The following is a 19,272-nucleotide window of genomic DNA, read 5'->3' as shown; positions in this document are numbered from 1 at the left end:
TGTAACTATTATATAAATTAACAAAAATTTATATAAGTTTAAGTACAAAACTTGTAGATTCAAATGTAAAAAGTTATAGAGTTTTTTTCTCAACACATACTCTAAAAGCTTTAAGCTCCTCTTACCCAACAATACTTTTAGATATGAGCTTTTTCTAAAAGCTTGTAACTTAAAGCCCCTACAAAGCTCCTAAAAGCCCTTTGCCAAACACACCCTACATCTTCCTGACCAAAGACAGCCCTATATCCTCTCTCATCTTTTTCCATCATCTTCATACACCGTCTACTTTCTCTCACTGTACACAACCACCACACACCACTGGAGTATCTTCTTCATCTCACTCTAACCACCACTATAATCTTTGCAAACAACCAACACAATAATTTTGATTTCTTATGTGAGAGAAAACGATTCACTCATATCTAGAACATGACCCCGACGGTCAACCGCCGTTGTTATCCATCTACCACCGTCGGCTAACCACCACCGGTTAATCATCACTACCCCACGCTGCGTAATAACAACCACCAGTTAACCACCACAATGCCACTCGTTAGCCATAAAACATGCCGCCAACACAACCGTCGTCGGCACAACTACATCCGCCACCACCACAACTCTCATCTCAAGAGTCAAATCCGACAACCAAAATCGCCCACCAGCACACCCCACACCTTCCCGTAGTCTTCCCCCATTTCTCCTGTGTGCATATTTGGAAGAACCCTACTCCAGTTCATTCAAATTCAACGAAATTAAGGGTTTTATGTGTTGATGAAGATGCATCTGGTGCAGATCCATGAAGACACCATTGATTTGGGTGGAATTAGGGGGTTAGGGATGTTTGGGGAGGTGGTGAGTTTAGATTTAGGGCAAGTTTGGCTAAGTTTATGTATAGCTCCTTGTAACTTATGGAGGGGTAAAAAGACAAAAATGCCTCTCCATAAGTCACTGTAAGTTACAAATTATTTTTGTCTTTTTACCCCTCCATAAGTCATCTCCATAAGCTTAGCCAAACATGGCCTTAAGGATTAGGGTATACAAAGTTGGAATGTGGTTAAAGTAAAAGAGAAAATAAATAAAATACAGGATATTACCAGTTTACCCCTGTCTTAACGGATAAAATAGACGAAGTTAAAAAAAAGTACTAAAATTGCAAGTTTTAAAAAACTGAGGTAGCCATTTGCAATAAATTCAAAAATGGTACTAAAGTTTCGTAATCAAATAAACCACAGTTACTAAAATGGCACTTGACTCTAATATATATAGTAATAAGACATGGAAACCCCTCATTGTAAGCACCGGAGGTCATCGTTATCATATATTGGATGTCTTAACAAAATTTTTATGGTCTTTTCTTTAGCCAAAAAGTCACAAGTATATTCGTCGGAAAACTTAATCGAAATATCGCCGGATTTCTTTTGTAGATAGATAAAGTAATAGAGAAAAGATTTTGGTGGAGCGTGAGTGATGAAAATGACGGATGTGGATGCTTATGTATAAATGGTGGTGTCACGTGGTTTTGGTTTTAGCACACGATTTTGGGTGAAGGTGGTTGGTGATTTTGTTATTACTCTCTCTCTCTCTCTCTCTCTCATAACAACTCGGTCACATAGAAATGTCTCTTGCGGATTTTATAAAATGTAATAAGTTTTTAGGCATTTTTTGCTTACAAATAAAAAAAGGAAATATTAATATTTAATAATATTATCATATTTCAGCTCATAACACATATACTGGATACTAAACAGCTTATCGTAATCCTAATAGTTGGCATAGCAAATTCCGAGTACAACGAGACAAAAACCAGGGCTTAAGGTTTTTACACATTTAACTTTAATATTTTTATAAAATATTTTATTTTATGTAAATCCAAGCATAATGGTTATTTTCTAAATTTTTGATAGTGCCAACTTAAAACTACTCACTCAACTAACCAATAGGATAGTATCAACTCAAAATAATAGGTTCATGTTGAAAACAATGGTCTTTGGGCGATTTTATGAAAGGTGTCTCACAACATCTCTTGTTGATGAGAAGCCTATTGCTAAACATTGCATACGGATAATGTGGCTAGTGATTTCCAAGATTAATGGTAAAAGAGAAATACCCGTGCGTTAAATTTGTATATTCTAGAGTTTTTTGATTTTGGACAAGGTGGTTAAAGTTGATGATTCAGATTCAAGCATTCGGTTTCTCATAATAACTAGAAACAGTTAACCAAGACGTAGTCCGGAGGCTGTAGAGCCGGACGTGCTTTGTAGGGATATAAGCGAGTTTATTTTCAGTAACTTCACATACAGATGGAAATGGACAGGGGATGATAATCAAGTTGCAAGTTTATTTGGGTTAATTTGGTTCTTTTAAAAATCAAAGGTTTTGTTTTGAGGATGATTTGAAATAGGACCTATTTCTCAGAACCTAGAACGAGAGGACAGAGGTCTTGCGGTCTCGGTCCTTTTTTGCAAATAGAGGAAAAGAAAGTTGACATCAGTTTTTCGGGATTTGGAACGAGTTATGCTAGTTATATGACATATTGACCGTTCTGAACAAAATATATATAGCGAACACTTACTATGAGTACATCAGTACTGTTATGCTAAATTGTTAATTTCAAGAGTGTCATATTTATTTAAACAAAACAACCCGACAAAAATCAACTATTAAATCTTATACAGCACTAATAATCAAATGTATACCAAAAATACCAATAAAATAAACCCATCTAGGCATAAGATAGAGCAAAAATTCAAACGAACCAACAGAGCAAACGGGTCAAAATTGCCGCCACCTTCTGGTTTCGTCATATCCTCACAAATCACAATCACTTCAAACATACGCTGCAGATAACCTTTCATCTGCAAAAAGGGATATAATATTTCAATAATAATCAAATTATTCAAATAAAACAATTAACAAAGTTTTACACTAAAATATGTGAGATTTAACAAGTATTACCTCCTAAGGAGTAACAAAAACCTTGGACTGCCAAAAGAACTCCTCAGACTGCAACAACTCATTCCTTAATTTCTTCATGTAAGCCTCCAGAACAAATGTATGTTCATCTACAATATCACATGAAACTGCATCTTCTGCTAATTTGACTGCTGATATTTGTGATAACTGAAAGTTTTCTGCAACTCGTTGCAATTTTCGTGCAATGTCTTCCTTCCCGATCATCACAAGGGAACCCAACAAAGATTTGAGCTCGCGTTTTGCTCCAGCTGTGAGGCTCATCCCCTTCATATGCTCTACTAATGCCATTTCCTCATCCGGGCTGAAAAAATGTTTAATCATTAAATAAAGAAATAGAATACAAATAGATGAACAAATAAATACTCGTTTTTAAACAGGCCTGTTTTTAGGCTCAGGCTCATATAAGCAGAGCTAGGCTCGAGCTTTCAGCGAGCCAATCTCAAGTAGCTCATGAGCGGATTGGCTCGTTTACATCTCTACCTTTGTTTCTGAATATTTATATCTTTTTGTAAATAGTTAAGTGTGAAAACAGGTAAACTTCATATGGGTCGGGTTGAATTTATCTAAAATACAATACATTTTATAGGTAACTAAGACGGCAAATGCTATTAGAAAAATTGTATTATTTCTATAACAGTACAAGTTTTTAGAAAAAATGATCTCGGATGTTTTATGCAAGGTCTATTAGCCTGTTTGACACACCAGACTCATTTGCTATCTTTCAGCTATTTTTTCTACTGCCACACAAAACAGGAACCCAACTTGACCCGTTTGAGTAAACGGGACGACATTGTCACATCTGAAAAATATGCAAAAACAAAACTGAGGTAATATCAACACCTGCCAGCACGAATTTTTCCTTTCTTCTTTTGCCGTCTAATCCCTCTCTTGCTAGTGCCACTTGAACTCATGGAAGCAGCTGAACCTTTTCTTGTTCTGGTCATCAATAATATAGTATCATAATCAATTAACAAACAAATTGGTCACATATATACATAAATATTATTATACATACATATTTAATACGTGCGTATATATGTATATATGTATGTGCATGAATGTATGTTTGTATGTATATATGTGTGTATGCATATCTTACCCAGTGGTGTAAGCACTCATTCCACTAAAACTACTACTAGCCTCCGAAACTGCATCATCATCCAATTCATTTATCGAGCTCTCCTCATCCCGAAGCTTAGCGGCAAGCAATAACCGCCTCTGCCGGACCGCCAGATACCGCGCCAAATACTTACCAACTTTTTCCAACCCTTCCTCATATTCCACTATCAACCCGGCCCCACATTCAACCGCACCAACTTTCACATCCAAAACCAACTCCTCAATCCCATGCATCAAACCAATCCTCAAAGCCTCTTCCCATTCCCGTGCATTAATTAAACAATTAATCCCGGTTTTAACATCATTACAATAATCAAAAGCAATCTTGGCAGCTTCACTCGGTTTCCCAATAGTTTGAAGCTCTTCACAAAGCTCATACGCAATTTGAATAATTTCTTCTTTTTGTAATTTCATAATACCCGCAACGGTTAGTACACCGCCCCAATTGTTAGATGACCGGTAAGATTTTAAAGCTTTTTCTAGATTGTTGCAACATAAATATGATGTAGCAGCATCTTCAAAGCATTTGATATTGGTTAAATAATCTCCCCATGCTTCTAAAACTTGTTTCTTTTTGGTGGGGTCGGTTATTAGTTGAAGTGCTTGAGGATAAAGTTGCGGGTTGGTTTTTATGAGATTAATACAGTCTTCAAAATAAGTGTCGCCTGCGGTAACGATGTGTTGGAGTGCTTTCTCAAATCTCTTTAATTTGAGGTCAATTTTATACCTGTTAAGGCACGCATTGCAAAAAACAACCGCATAATTAAATAAGTCAGAAGACATGTGTTACTTATAGTTCTTTCCTGTATAAAAACAATGCATGAAAAATTAATATGTTATGATGTTACATGGTCATTCTGGACCAATCTAACTCATGTGAAGGCCCCAGAAAAATTGGTTTGATAAACGTTCAACGAACAGTTCGGAGGGACGTTCGTTTTTTAAATAACGTGTGAACATGAACAAACAGATCTGTTCATTAAGTTATAAACGAACGAACGCGAATACATGAACGTTCGTTTACATTTGTTCATTTAAACGTGTTTATGTTTGTTAGTTTACGTTTACTTAAGTTACGCGGCTTAAGTTCATTAAGATATTCATTTACAATTTTGTGGCCCATAATAACTTAGTCTAATTTTAATAACTTTTAGGTTCAACAGATTGTTCTTCACATCACTTTAAACTAATTTTAGCTCAGTTTTCGTTCATCTATGTTCACTTATGTTCATTCATGAACCGTTCGTTTATACTGTTAATGAACGAACATAAACGAACACGAACATGCTCATTCTCTCAACGAATGAACACAAACAAGAATGCCATGTTCGTTTATTTTTATTGTTTTGAGTTCCGATAGTTGTTTGGTTAAAGTTAAACGAACGAAACGAACGTGCCCTGCTCGTGTTCGTTCAGTTCGTTTACAAGCCTGAAAAGATTAGAAATATTTAGTCAAGTTTTGGATCATGGTTTGACCAAAAAACCATTATAACTTGTGCTTTTTGTTTGTGTTTAGATTGGTTTATATGAAAATACAGATCATGGTGCATCAATACCTCATTATATGAACTGGCAAGACTTCAAGTTCTTGAAGAAATGGTAAAAACTCCTTCGGATCCTGTTGTGAGTTCAAGGCAACAATAGCTGCAAGATTCAAGTCATAAAGACACAAAGCAGCTTCAAAAACCACCTCACTTTCTGAAAGCCACAACAAATGTTTCAAAGATTCCTCAGATGATGGGACCTGCTTTCTTTCCGGGTCACTACAATCCGATAACTCCATCTCACGAATAACTTTGACCCGCTCCAAAGCTTCTTCCAAATATGGCGGGTCACTTCGGGCCAAAGTAGTTAAAATACAAAGCTCTCGAGATGGACTTTCTGTTATTTGCTCTTCAAGAGCTTTCCTTATAACCAGTAAAACAGAGTTGACCTTGCTTTGACCATCAAGAGCCGTACCTTTCTCCTCATTTGTATAAGTTATATACCCTTTATATAGAGTTTCCATCACATTTTCATTCTTTAAAGAGCAAACGAATTCGGTAATGTAGGTTAGATTGTCTACTTGTTTTACAAACTCAGTAGCTAATTTAAGAAAATTTTGCAAGCCCATGTGATCGACAATAATATTAAAATCAATCCTATGCCGTCTTACCATGAATAGAACATCCCTAAAACGCCCTTGAACCAAAGCGTTAACTATTGATTCTAGAACCAATTTTCTTGGATAAATGCTTTCTAAATTACCACGTGTCGTTTGTATAATAACCGCAGATTCATCTCCATGCACGACTCCCAAGATTTTAGAACCTTTTTCCCATATTTGTATAAACTTCTTTCCTTCTTCTGCATTCTTTCTGGTTATTACAACCGGTAAAAAGTTGCCAAATTTGACATCCGTTTGACCGAGCACGATATCGCGTATCTCAACAATAAACAACAAGTCTTGCTTCGTTGCGAGAATCAAATGTGTTATTGTCTGATTGGTGGAATTTGAGTACAACGAAAAGCTGCTACAGTTGTTACATAAAACAGTCTGATTCACATGCAATTTACCGCTGGTATCGAGCCCGAACATTAAAAATGAGTCGGAATTCACCAGACCAAAATCTTCAACGGGTCCCACACTCATCCACGGGCAAGATGATGAAAACCGCAAATCGTTGCGCTCGTGAAGGGGATAATCGGTTTCGTATTCAAGAATATTCCCACCATTTAACTGAATAAACGCTGAACGTTTTTTAACCGGGTTAGAAACAAGCCCGGTTACCGCGCTCTCGATAAAAAGTTTGTTAACATCATTTGCATCGAATCCCGAGCCCGTTATTGAGCCCGGAATATGATCCTCAGAGCACGAAACTTCAAGTTCCTGAATATAGTACTTTAAAAACTTCTCATTTTTATACGCAGGTTCAACTATAACACCGAGAAGCACGTGCGAGTCGACCCACATGAGATGAATGAAAGATGCAAGATCATTGGTAATACACAGCTCAACATGAAATGCTTCATCTTCTAGATCTTGCCACGTGTCAACTCCAGGAAGCTCCACAATAGACAAACTGCCATCTGCCAAAGATGCTGCCAACATGTTCTTAGAATTCTTAGACCAAAAAGCTTTTTCTCTGACCGAACAAGGAAACCGAAGCTGAAATAGATACATAGGTGGCGGGATTAAGGATATAGAAAGAGGGGTTACTAAAATCTTTGACCCGTCAATAACTAAGGCAACTGAATTATCGGTAACTGATGAAATCCAGATAAAGTTCTGAACTTTGATTAATCCTTCAAGTGTCCAGCTTATTAAACTTAGAGGCTTTACTGGGTCCCACGTGAATCTAACTTCATCCTGTTTTAAGTACCTGATTTCTTGTTTCATATACCAATGGTTGTTGCTGAAAAACCATATCTTGATCGAGTCATAAGCTTTTGTTCTAACAATGGCTGCAAGCAAATCTGAATTACAGTTCCATTTTAGATTCTCAATAGTTGCATCAACTTCTTCAATTGCAGTAAACGAGCTTCTTTCTAACCCGTTTTTCTCGAAAAATATTATTTTTTTATCAGAAACAGTGGCAATTTTTGCTCCAGATGGCATCCATTCTGCAATTTCTCCCATGGAAGCCTTCGGTTCTGAGACTGAATGCATGTTGCCTGTGTCTCGTTCCCATATTTTAAGCTTTTTATGTGAAAAACTTGGTGTCGAGCTTATTGTAGCAAAGAATTTTCCGTCACCTCGCCAGGTGGCGGGACTTCCAGGTTTACATTCTAAGTGCAAGCATTGAGCACCTGAGAGTAACTTCAGTACTTGTATCAAATTTTTAATCAAGAAATAACAGAATGCAAAATTTGGCCATGTAAATGTTAATGCATGGTTTTAAAAACTTATATATTGTGTGTGTAGCCATTTTAGCACAAACTCATCTACAAAGCAGCTTTTAGTTTGACCAATTTTTACTTAAAAACATTGTTTTTAGCTAATTTAGGGGCTTTTATATTGAAACATATAACAAAATGAATGACAAATGTACCTAATATAATATTAATAATCACTAGAGGCGATTCATGTATCATTTATCAGGATAGTAAAACAATTTGCTTGAACTTTATGTTTTATACAGTTATGTCAGAAAATATAAAACTTAAGAAGTTGTGGTAAAAGTCCTTACGTGAGTCAGCATCTTCAATATGATCTTCAACTGTTGTCTCATACAACAAGTCCCAGTCATGAGTCATTACCAACATTTGGCCTATACCAGTAATAATACAAAGCAAATCTCCATCAGGGCTCGGTGAAATAGACTTAACACCACCTTCCACCCTGCCAACAACCTCCATTGCACTATCATCCACATTAAACAGTAACAAATCACCACTTGAAGTTCCAATAATGAGTGATTCTTTCTCCATGAGATACTCCATCGAAGTAATAGAATCACCAGAATCTAGATCAACAGAACCAATCACAGTAGTTGATCCCCTTGATTCTTCATTCTGCAAATTTCACCATTGTTTTAGATTCTGAGCAGTGTATTATAGTCAGTATTGTAAAAATCATGACTAGTTGCCAATCTATCTTTAAAAAAACATTCAAATCTCATTCCTTATATTTATCTTCATTCAATTAAACAATATGCCTTTACTCAATTATTTCTCTCTCTACCACTCGCAAAAAGAATTATATGGGATGAATAGTGAATTGATAAATATAAGAAATCACTATTCGACCCATATATATAAACCATATAATTTTTAGATAAGAAAAAACAACCACCACCATGCCCAGTAAGATCCCATAAATAGCAATGTTATAAACAGGGTCTGGAGAGGGTGGGATGTAGACTAACCGTACCTCTATTCCATAGAACAGAGAGGTTGCTTCCACAGAGACCCTCGGCTCCGAAACTCATATAGATTATATAATATAAAAAGACAGAATTTAACAGAACATATTTAGATGTTGGAGAAATAAAAAACTAGAGTGAGTGTTTTCATAACTTAAAAGACATGGAAGATTATAAAGAACGGGATGTGAATGCTCTAGTATGATAAAGTTTGAATTGTTTATGTTTGAACTATACTATGTGAGCTTCGAAGTATTATATGAACTTTTATACACGCACTATATATATAGAAGAGTGTTCAAATGAGAACCAAAAGAATGTCGAGGACTGCATACACTTATACAGATGGCAGTTATATAACCACTCGGTCCGCTTGTGGTTCTAGTGATTCTCAACATAAAACTGGTCCTGAAACTATAGGTCCCTATTAATTGTCCGACTAGCACCTAGCAAACCGATTATTAAGGGTGGCAAACCCAACCCAAATGGATTGTTTTGGGTTAAGATGGATAAACTTTAAAAGTAAAATGGGTTAGGATGGATCATAAAAATTCTTCAAGTGGGTCAGGATGGGTTGGAAATATACAAGTGACTTTCATTTATAGGTTAAAATGGGTCAACACAAAATATCCAAGTTATCCAAAATTTATCTAATTCAAAATAACCAAACTATCACGTGCGAAACAAAACTCATCCAAAACCCAAAAAACGATCAAAACGAAACAAATACCCCGAACCGACTAAAACGAAACAATAAAACAAAAACCAAACTAAACTGAAATAGAAAAACGACCAAAACGAAATAAAAAAACCGGAATGAAACCGAAAAACTGACCAAAACGAAACAAACAAGCGAAATGCAATAACCAAAACTAAACAAAAACACCGAATCGACCAAATCGAAACAAAACTGAATCGAAATAGAAAAACGACCAAAACGAAACAAAAAAAACCGTATGAAACCGAAAGCCTGACCAAAACGAAACAAAAAAAAAAGCGAAATGCAACTGAAAAGCTGACCAAAACACCGAACCGACCAAAACGAAACATGTTAAAACGGAAACAAAACTGAATCGAAATAGAAAATCGAACAAGACGAAACAAAAACACCGATATGAAATCGAAAAGTTGACCAAAACGAAACAAAAAAAAAGCGAAATGCAAATGAAAAGCTGACCAAAACAAAACAAAACACCGAACCGACCAAAACGAAACAAAAAAACCGAAACGAAACTGAACCGAAATAGAAAAACGACCAAAACGAAACAAAAAAACCGAAACGAAACTGAACCGAAATAGAAAAACGACCAAAACGAAACAAAAAAAAAAGCGAAATGCAACTGAAAAGCTGACTAAAACAAAACAAAAACACTGAACCGACCAAAGCGAAACAAAAAACCCGAAACGAAACTGAACTGAAATGGAAAAACGACCGAAACGAAACAAAAAAAACGAATTGAAACTGAAAAACGGACCAAAAGCAAACATAAAAGAACTAACTGCAATTTAAAAACCGGATCAAAACGAATCAAAAACACCGACACCGAACCGATCAAAACGAAACAAAAAAACTGAAACGAAACTGAACCGAAATAGAAAAACAACCAAAACGAAACAAAAAAAACCGATATGACACCGAAAAACTGACCAAAACGAAATAAAGAAAAGCGAAATGCAATCAAAAAGCTTACCAAAGCGAAACAAAAAAACTGAAACATAACTGACCAAAATAAAACAAAATGAATCGAAATGAAAAAAAAAAACGAATAGAAACCGAAAAAACTGACTAAAACAAAACAACACTGAAGCCGAAAAAACCGGCAAATCATTGAAACCGAGCAAATACCGAAACCGACCGAAATGAAAAAAAAACAAAACCGAACCGAAAAACTCGAACTTGAACCGGTACAAAACGTTTTTTTTAATGAACGAGGATGACGGGGGAAACATTTTTGTTATTTACATTTTGTGTTTTTTATATATATTTTGAGTTATTATTTTTTTAATAGTTTTTTTCGAATATTTTTTTGAGGGGTTTTTAAAACACTTTGTATGTCAACCTTCACTTGGTCAAGATGGGTTATCTTTACCCATCTTGACCCATATCCATCCTAACCCTCTATTTTAAAAATCCATCCTGACCCATCACCCAGAACCAACCCAACCCACTCTCATTGCCACCTCTACCGATTATAGTCTTAAAAATACACATAAAATGTTAAATTAGATTATATTACAATTAGATGATTTGTATCATCAACACTTAACACTTTGCATCCAAATTACCAATATTAAAACCCTAAAAATGCAAGTATCTCTATATTTCTTATTTCTATTCGCTAATGCAAGTTTAGGTCATAATATTTACATATTAATTAAAATGAGGAACGTGTTAGTGTTAGGGCTTACTTGAGATGAAGAAGAAAGATGGACGGTGTAGATGTGGTTATCGGAAGAAACAACGAATAAGCGATTCTGCTCGATGTCGAAAGCGGTTGAACGAATCACTTCATTTTCTGACTGTAAACACAGGTTAGATGAAACCTCACATGACAGCTTCAGATTCTTCATCTTCTATATCCACAATCAATCAAAACAGTGTGTGTCTTTCAGGAGTTTAATTGGGGAAAGATGTAGTAAGGAAGGAGCCCTAGAATAGATTTATTCGGCTTGAGGGTTTTAAAGGGTTTTTTACGTGGCTCAACTCGTGGCTTGGTCTTGACTCGACTTATTAGCTTGTTTATATTACACCCTAAATTATATTTTATAATAATAATAATAATAATAAAAACAATAATAATAGCCTATCAAAATAAAAATAGAACATATATTATGTCGCTCGAGCTTTAAAATAATATATAAAAAGAAACAAAAATAGAACACATAATGTTATAAATCCTTCATTTTATATATAATTATATAAATTGATGTTTAAAAATTATATTTTTGTCGTTGTTTATACATCAATATCGGTAAAAAAATAAATAAAAATAGGACAATATAAAAAATTAACGAGCTCGAGCTTGATTTTTCCGCTCAGTAAAGTTAACGACCCGAGCTCCAGCCAGATCGTTTAAGTTTGAGCTCAGCTCGGCTCGATTACAGTCCTGCTGCACGTAGACACTGCTTATGTACATGGTGAGGGGCAGAGCCGTAGAGGCCACGCTAGACAGGCCTGACTTGGGTCACGGACGGGCTACATGCCCATATATACTAAAAATGTTGCAAACTGGATCATTCTGACAATCACAAGCAAGGTGCCCCGTTTTTCGATAGTTATTGCAAGCTTCTCGTTGGTACAATTAGTTGCAACGTGGCCTGCTTTATAGCAGTTGTTGCAAAGACGAGCATCGTATGAGGAGACATTTAGGATATGTCTAGTGGAGGGGCTATAAAATGGGGCGATTTGTGTCATGTGGCGCGCCCAGTCAGCAAAGAGAGAATTTTTGTTTTAGGGGTGCAATTGTGTTGTAGATCAATATATATATATATACTAGCTTTTAGCCCTCGTATTACGGGGGGGTTTTTACATTTGTCGTTTCTATTATTGTATATATTTTTTTGAATTTTAATTTAGATTATTGTAAGGAAGTTTGTTAGCTCATTTAGAATTTATATTCGGACATATTTTGATCAATTTATGTTTGTTTATGCTTGTTCATTATATTCGTTTATGTTCATTTTTAGATGAAACATTGAATGGGTCATCCACTTAATGTTTTATAATTGTTCGTTTGTGTTCATTCAAGTGTGTTCATTTATTTTTGTTTGTATTCGTTTACGTTTGCTTATGTATGTTCATTTATGTCCGTTCACCTCATTCGAATTATGTACGTTATGAGAGAACAATTATCACTTGAGAAGTCAATTTATGTTCATATATATATATATATATTTATTGAAGTTGTTAACACTGCAACCACAACTTTAAATTAATTTTTTAAACAAACTAACTTTACTTTAAATTAAATTTTTAAACAAATTACTTTTTTTAAGGTAGCATACAACATGAAGGGTTTGTTGTAAAAAAATTTGTATGAATATTTATAATTAATATTATGTATACTTTTGTTCAATAATTTAGAAAGTAAAGTATTTGTTGACATTATTATAATATAAAATGAATGATATAAATAGGATGTATATTATTATTACTATAATATAAACAAGACCTTTGGTGTCGCAAGTGAATTATTGAGCCACTTGGCGGCACCGTATTGTTCGATTAATTTTGCTTTTTAAGTTCAATTACCATAATAAGCGTAATGGGTCCACCTTAATTTTTTTATGTTTTTCGTTTTATAGTTCCGGTATAGTAATTTACGTAATCAAAACCGACCGAAATTGTGTCAAGTTACCGCATCAATGCTCGGGACCACAATGCTTGGGTTTTACCACCGTCCCAAATAAATTTCGTCTTAAATATTTTGTTTTCTTATATGTTAGTTTGACGAATTTATTTTTGGGTTTTAACGCTCAAATTTTACCAATGATGTCTATATCGAAACTAATGCAGCCGATACTGATCGAACTCGTGTCGACTAATCTTCGTAACGCTCGGATTTTACCAACACCCGTGTTTTAACGTTGGAGTTTTGTCAGTTGTCCGGCGCAACGCTCCAGGTAGAAAAACTAGTTTTAAATATAAATAAAAGATTATTGACGATTTGTATGTCTTTTTTTATAATTGTATAAATATTAAATTATATTTTGGTTTAATGTTAGTAATCAAAATGATCAAATTACCATAATTAATACTTATAACAAATATGAAAAAACCGTAACGGAATGTTTGAAGACTTTACTTAAACAATCAATATAAAGGGACAAAAATAAGAATGATGAGAAGAATTTGTAACCATAAAAGAAACCCCTAAAACACAATAAAAATTCATAACTTAAAATTTAATAAAAAAATGAAAAAAGTAAAAACATAAAAATGTTTCCACCGTCTTTCTCTTTCTAAAAAAATGAGCACAATATTGAGGAACAAATATTGTTGTTTCTTGTTATTTATCATTGTGTTTTTTGTATATTTTTGTAATTCACTGTGTCTTTTTTTCCTTGACATTTATGTCTTTTTTTTTCTTGATAATGTGTTATATTACTCAACATTGTGTTATATTTTGTGCGACATTATGTTATATTTTGCGATATATTGTGTCTTTTTTTAGTTATCATTGTGTTTTTTTTGTTTTTTTCGCTATTATGTCTTTTTTCTCGGCATTGTATCTTTTTGTCATTTTTTTATTTTGAATGGGAATGACAGGGGAAACATTTTAGTTTTTTAATATTTTTCTCGCACGTCTCGTTTTTTTCTCCCTTTGCATTTTAACTTTTTTCTAAACTATGATTAAGGAGCATTGTGAGAGCATGACACATAAGCAAAAAATGTTATTATTTTGAATAGATTATAAGAGTAAAAACAAACAATTAATATGGGTACCACTTTAACTATATTTTCTTCTCAAGTTTGATGCATAAGACTTTGCATATTTGCTAGATCGTTTATCGTAGTTTTCGAATTCAACTTTAACTGCTAATTTAGTTTAACTTTGGTCAGTGGAAGGCAGGGTTGTAGTAAATCAATATATATGTGATAGTGAGAAATCAACAGTGCAATAACTAGACCGCGTGACAAATTCTTTAAAACGGTTTCGTTAATCTTGAGAATTAAGGCATGATGGAATTTGTCCTTTTACAGACAAAAAAAAAGAATAAGAAGGAATGAACGGCTATGGTAATTTATTTATTTTCGTTTTTAGAATAAAAGGGTAGAGTGATTATAATTCCTATAACGCATATTCCAACAATATATAATAATATATAATAGGTATCGTATATGAAGTGAATATTTATACTAAGTATAAGAAGTAATTTAGATTGTTGATCAAGTGTGTTCAATGGTTAAAATAATTCACAATCCAAATAGTCGAAAGGGCAAAAGAAGAATTATTCTTTGTTGTTGATTTTAGTTTAAAAGGATTCAAAACTTTTAGCCTTTTAAATTTATTTTAAAATTTGAAGTTAAATATTTTTTTAAAAAATAAGCTTCAATTACTTTTAAGTATTTAAATATTTCAAAAATTAAGCTTTTATATATATTTTTTTTAAAATATAAGTTTTCGCATATCTTAATATTGTAGTAGTACAACAATATAGTACATAATTCAAATTGGTAGCCTAAATCCAAGTTTTTAAAAGTATAAACACAAATATGTAATACAATTAAATTACACAATATACAAATAAGTAGGCAAGTCTATACAATTGAGTAGTACAATACTACATGTGTGGGCTTAAAGCATTTAAAATTTAAATGACCATTGACAGAGTGTTCGAGACCGAAGCAATAACTCAAACCTCTCTTCGTCAAGGCAAACCCATTCATCATCCCCATCATCATGTACTACATGATGAAGATTTGATCTTAAGTCATACTCGGTAATCTGCCCATAATTCCAGCATTTATCTAAAGGCCAGTGTATCTTAATCTTTCGATTTAAGTACCAGTGAGCACCCATCCGAAAGGTATGCACTTCATAATATCGTCGCCTCTTAAAAGTACTCTCACCAGCCAGACGCCTTTTGAGGCGTGATTCTCTATCTACAGCCTCAGCAGATATTCGTTTCTCACCACCAACATTAGGCAATGCGGGGTTGAAACGAGACAACAACATCCTTGCTGCATTTTGTTCGAGGTCATCAAGCATACCAATTTTCGAAGACAGTTCAACTTTCTTTGTGCCCCTCTTACCGCTTGGTTCCGAACTCTTCTGTTTCCTACTTTTGCTACTACTTCTTCTAGAACATAAACGTTTATTTGGGAAGCTATGAACGATCAACATGTTATTTCTTCCAAATTGATTAACCAAATCTGCATGTAATGTGAGATGAGTGGATAACATCGAATCTAACATTTAAAATGCGCCAAATAAGTAAAAACCACAAGAACCCAAATAAAATTTAAACATTTCAAATAAGGAACAAGATTACATATGCTATGAATTCTTTTTCGATTGTTTCGCGTAATTTTTACTTTGATTCTTAGACCAATTCAAGTTAGTATGCGTCTATGTTACATTAACAACCACCAAATCTATGACTTTAAGCCTATAAAATTACTAAAACAAAAAAAGTCGCAAAACGTTTCTTTTGAAAACAAGCATATGAAGCAAATCAGATTAGATAAAATAAAATAAAGCACTTACATCGCCAATGATAAAGAAATGGCATCTTTAGGGTTGGGTAGTGTATGCGTGAGAGAAGAAAGGTTGCGGCGCCGAATTGGTGATTATAAGATTTGTTTATATAGAGAGTGTGTGGTTACCCTAATTGTGTTTTCAATAAACACCCTGCTCATTTAAAAAACTTTCAGTTAGAACCCAACTATTATAAAGAATAGCATTCCACATGTCATGATGCAAATTATGCTATATATTATTTTTGGTGATCTTTTATCTAAAAATATAATTAAATTATCCCATGTTAAATTCATATTCGTCAACTAAGTTTCATAGTATTTAGTTTACCCATCTTTATGACTATTAACATGTTAACATATGATCCTTTCCTAACCCATATTTAGTGTGAAACAGTTTAATCGAAAATTTTTTATCATAACTTTTAGTCATGTTAATTATAGGGTATTGTCACATTTTTTCAAGGCAAATTGGATTTTAATAATCCCACATTTTTACAGTTGACGGATTGTAATCTCAACTAAAAAATTTCTTGACACTAATCCCACCTTTCGTCATATTTTTTTCTCATTTATTCCTCATTAAAAAAAGAAACTTAACCCATTTGTTTTTTTTAAACAAATGTGTTTGTGTGGCCTTGTAAAAACCATTGAAAACTATGTACAAATGTGTTTGTGACTTGGGTAAAATTTATAGGAAAATTTGTTTTATCATGGACAATGGTATAGTAGTCATACTATGAATTTTGAACATGTTTAAAAATAATAATTAAAATAGAAAAATATGAGTGCACAATTGATGTCAAGGACTCTATTCTCTATATGATATTTTCAAATTGGGATTGATATTTGAAATATTCAAAATTTTAATGTTGAGCCATAAAATTTTATGCTTTTAAATCTATAAACTAAATCTCATACGTAACAATCTTCTTTAGTGTTATGTGTCACACCGCAACCTATGACGAAATGTTGGGGCACGAACTGTTTGTTCACAGCTCAGAAGACACTATCATACAATAATTGATGACAATATCTAACATTACTTTATTAAAAATTCAAATTAAATATACCCATCATCCAAAGAAATTACAATACAAGTATAAAAAAAAACAATACAATTTTTATGTAATAACCTAAAGTCTAATAACTAAATGAAAATTTGTATCGATGAACCCATCGCGATACACGATGAGTCCAAGAATAAGGCCATCGCGATACGCGATGGTCCGTTATGACTCAGCGACACGTGTCGCATCCGGGTGACACATGGCAGACGCTAGGGCTGAGTCATCAGCCACGCTTCTTATCCCTGCCATCGCGCTATGCGGCGTTCATCGGAAAGGGTCCATCGTGTATCGCGATGAGACCCGATTTCAGTTATAAAAGGGAGGGTCACGACACACTTCTCCCACATACCAAAGCTTTCTCTCTCTAAGATATTTTCTCTCTCTACCTCGGTTTTTGTACCATCGACCCGATAAATATATTCCCGTAAACCGACTTGTCTCGAAATATGTGCCGACAAGTTCCGGCAGCTGGCGCACCTCGTTTTGTGTGCCCGAGCATCGTTTTGTGTGCCGAACCTCATAGTGCGTGCGAAATCCCGAAGTTCTGACCGTATAGACTCTAGTACGTGATATATAGTGGAAGTGCTGCTCGTACAAGCTTAGGCGTATGAACTCCGAATACCCGCATAACGTAGGGATTCTGCCTAAGTTATTATTTTATTATTATTATTATTATGGCTAAGCCCCTAGTTGAGGGTATAGCCTAGACATTGATCAAATTAAAAGGTAATGATTAAGAAATACAAAATTATATAAACAAAGGTTATAGCTAAAATATAATTTCTTCATGGTTAAGAAACATAAGCAATCGCATACATGAGGATATAGTTAAAATATTACTTCTTCATGATTAAGAAAGATAAGCTTTTACCTACAAAGGGTATAGTTAAGAAATATTGTTTCTTTATAATTAAAAAACATAAGATTTTATATATTAAGGTTGACAAATGAAATTTCTTCTTGAAGAAGAAACATAGCACACATTATTAACAAAAAAGGATAAAGATATTATATCAAAATATTTTATTCAAATAATGATCAATCAATGTTTAAAGCTATTAAAACCAGACTAAAGGTCTGTAGTCAGATCAAGAGACCATCCGGGTATTTATAAGCCTATTTGTTTATAGGTTAATCATCAATCATTCACAAATGTTTTCAAACGAGATCACTACATCATTCAGAACAGACATTCATAGGTGAATACGTTAAACCTTTTAAATCAGTCAAGATAAATGTGTTGTTTATCTTAACAAAGTCAGTCAAATTTTTTTTGAGATTACGTGATCTCTAACATAAAGATTTAAGGGATTACGTGATCCATAATATACAAGATAGTAAATAAAAGCAACTCAGACCGAGTACACATGTGTCTGGATCCAAACATAATTTGTCTAGTCTTTCAATCAAGGCTACGTGGCGGCAGACTAGAGATCATAATAAAAGTTCTCCAATAGGCATCAGTTCCCGGAGAACCGTAATTGTGTGTGTATGGTAGTGGTACAAATCTCAGAAATAAGATACGATCCTGCTGAGATTGTTCAAGAAAGCTATCTTGTAAGTCAAAGAAAGATTTATTAAATGTTTTTAGAGTTAACAATTCACCTGAACATCGCTGACGTATTTTTTCCCCAACATTTCAGGAAATAAAGTTAGCACAGGTAGCAAGGAATAATAGCCACTCATGGAGTTAGATGCTCGCAAGGTAGAGATGACTCAGCTTTTAAATTATTAAAATAATGCAAATAATATTTAAACAAGTTTATAAATTAAACACTCGGGTATTATTATCCGAGAAGCTTTCCAAATAAATTAAATATTTTATAAAGGTTTACAATTAAATTGTTGTTTCGAAGTATAATAATATTTTATTATAAAATAAAGACTTCCGCTAAATAATCCGCAAACTTTGATATATTTACAAATCAGGTACCAACTATTGGTCACACGTCTAGTCCCTAAGTCGGGTTGTGAATCCGGTGTCCAAAATTGAATATTTTTTAGACCGGGCTTCAGACTCGTCTTTCTTTTTGTGTAAACGCCAATTTTTGTGTTAGTGCCCTTG

The 19,272-nt window shown here is 34.0% G+C and overlaps 1 protein-coding gene across 1 annotated transcript; it reads right to left on the bottom strand.

The window, feature by feature from the left end:
- Window positions 1–2,601: 2,601 nt before the first annotated feature.
- LOC143581706 (elongator complex protein 1-like) lies at window positions 2,602–11,580 on the bottom strand. Its single transcript, XM_077064424.1, has 7 exons — window positions 11,346–11,580; window positions 8,262–8,586; window positions 5,649–7,881; window positions 4,073–4,819; window positions 3,814–3,909; window positions 2,956–3,274; window positions 2,602–2,855 (listed from the first exon to the last, which is right to left on the bottom strand). Exons 1-6 carry the CDS (start codon window positions 11,505–11,507, stop codon window positions 2,959–2,961), a joined length of 3,879 nt encoding a protein of 1,292 aa, XP_076920539.1. The 5' UTR covers window positions 11,508–11,580; the 3' UTR covers window positions 2,602–2,855; window positions 2,956–2,958.
- Window positions 11,581–19,272: the final 7,692 nt, after the last annotated feature.

The sequence above is a fragment of the Bidens hawaiensis genome, unplaced genomic scaffold (genome assembly GCF_021521415.1).
Source record: "Bidens hawaiensis isolate Kalapana, Puna unplaced genomic scaffold, B.hawaiensis_p1.1 tig00031149_1, whole genome shotgun sequence".
NCBI classification, from domain to species: Eukaryota; Viridiplantae; Streptophyta; class Magnoliopsida; order Asterales; family Asteraceae; genus Bidens; species Bidens hawaiensis.
The sequence above is the reverse complement of the archived record's forward strand: the minus strand, read 5'-3'. Positions and strand labels throughout refer to the sequence as shown.

What these genes read in the sequence shown, in the direction of transcription:
- LOC143581706 (XM_077064424.1), bottom strand. Translation starts at nt 11,507, where the DNA reads ATGAAGAATCTGAAGCTGTCATGTGAGGTTTCATCTAACCTGTGTTTA. An exon ending in TATTGAAGATGCTGACTCAC is followed by an intron (nt 7,882 to 8,261) that starts GTAAGGACTTTT and finishes AGTTACTCTCAG; the next exon opens with GTGCTCAATGCTTGCACTTA. An exon ending in ATGAGTGCTTACACCACTGG is followed by an intron (nt 3,910 to 4,072) that starts GTAAGATATGCA and finishes ATTGATGACCAG; the next exon opens with AACAAGAAAAGGTTCAGCTG.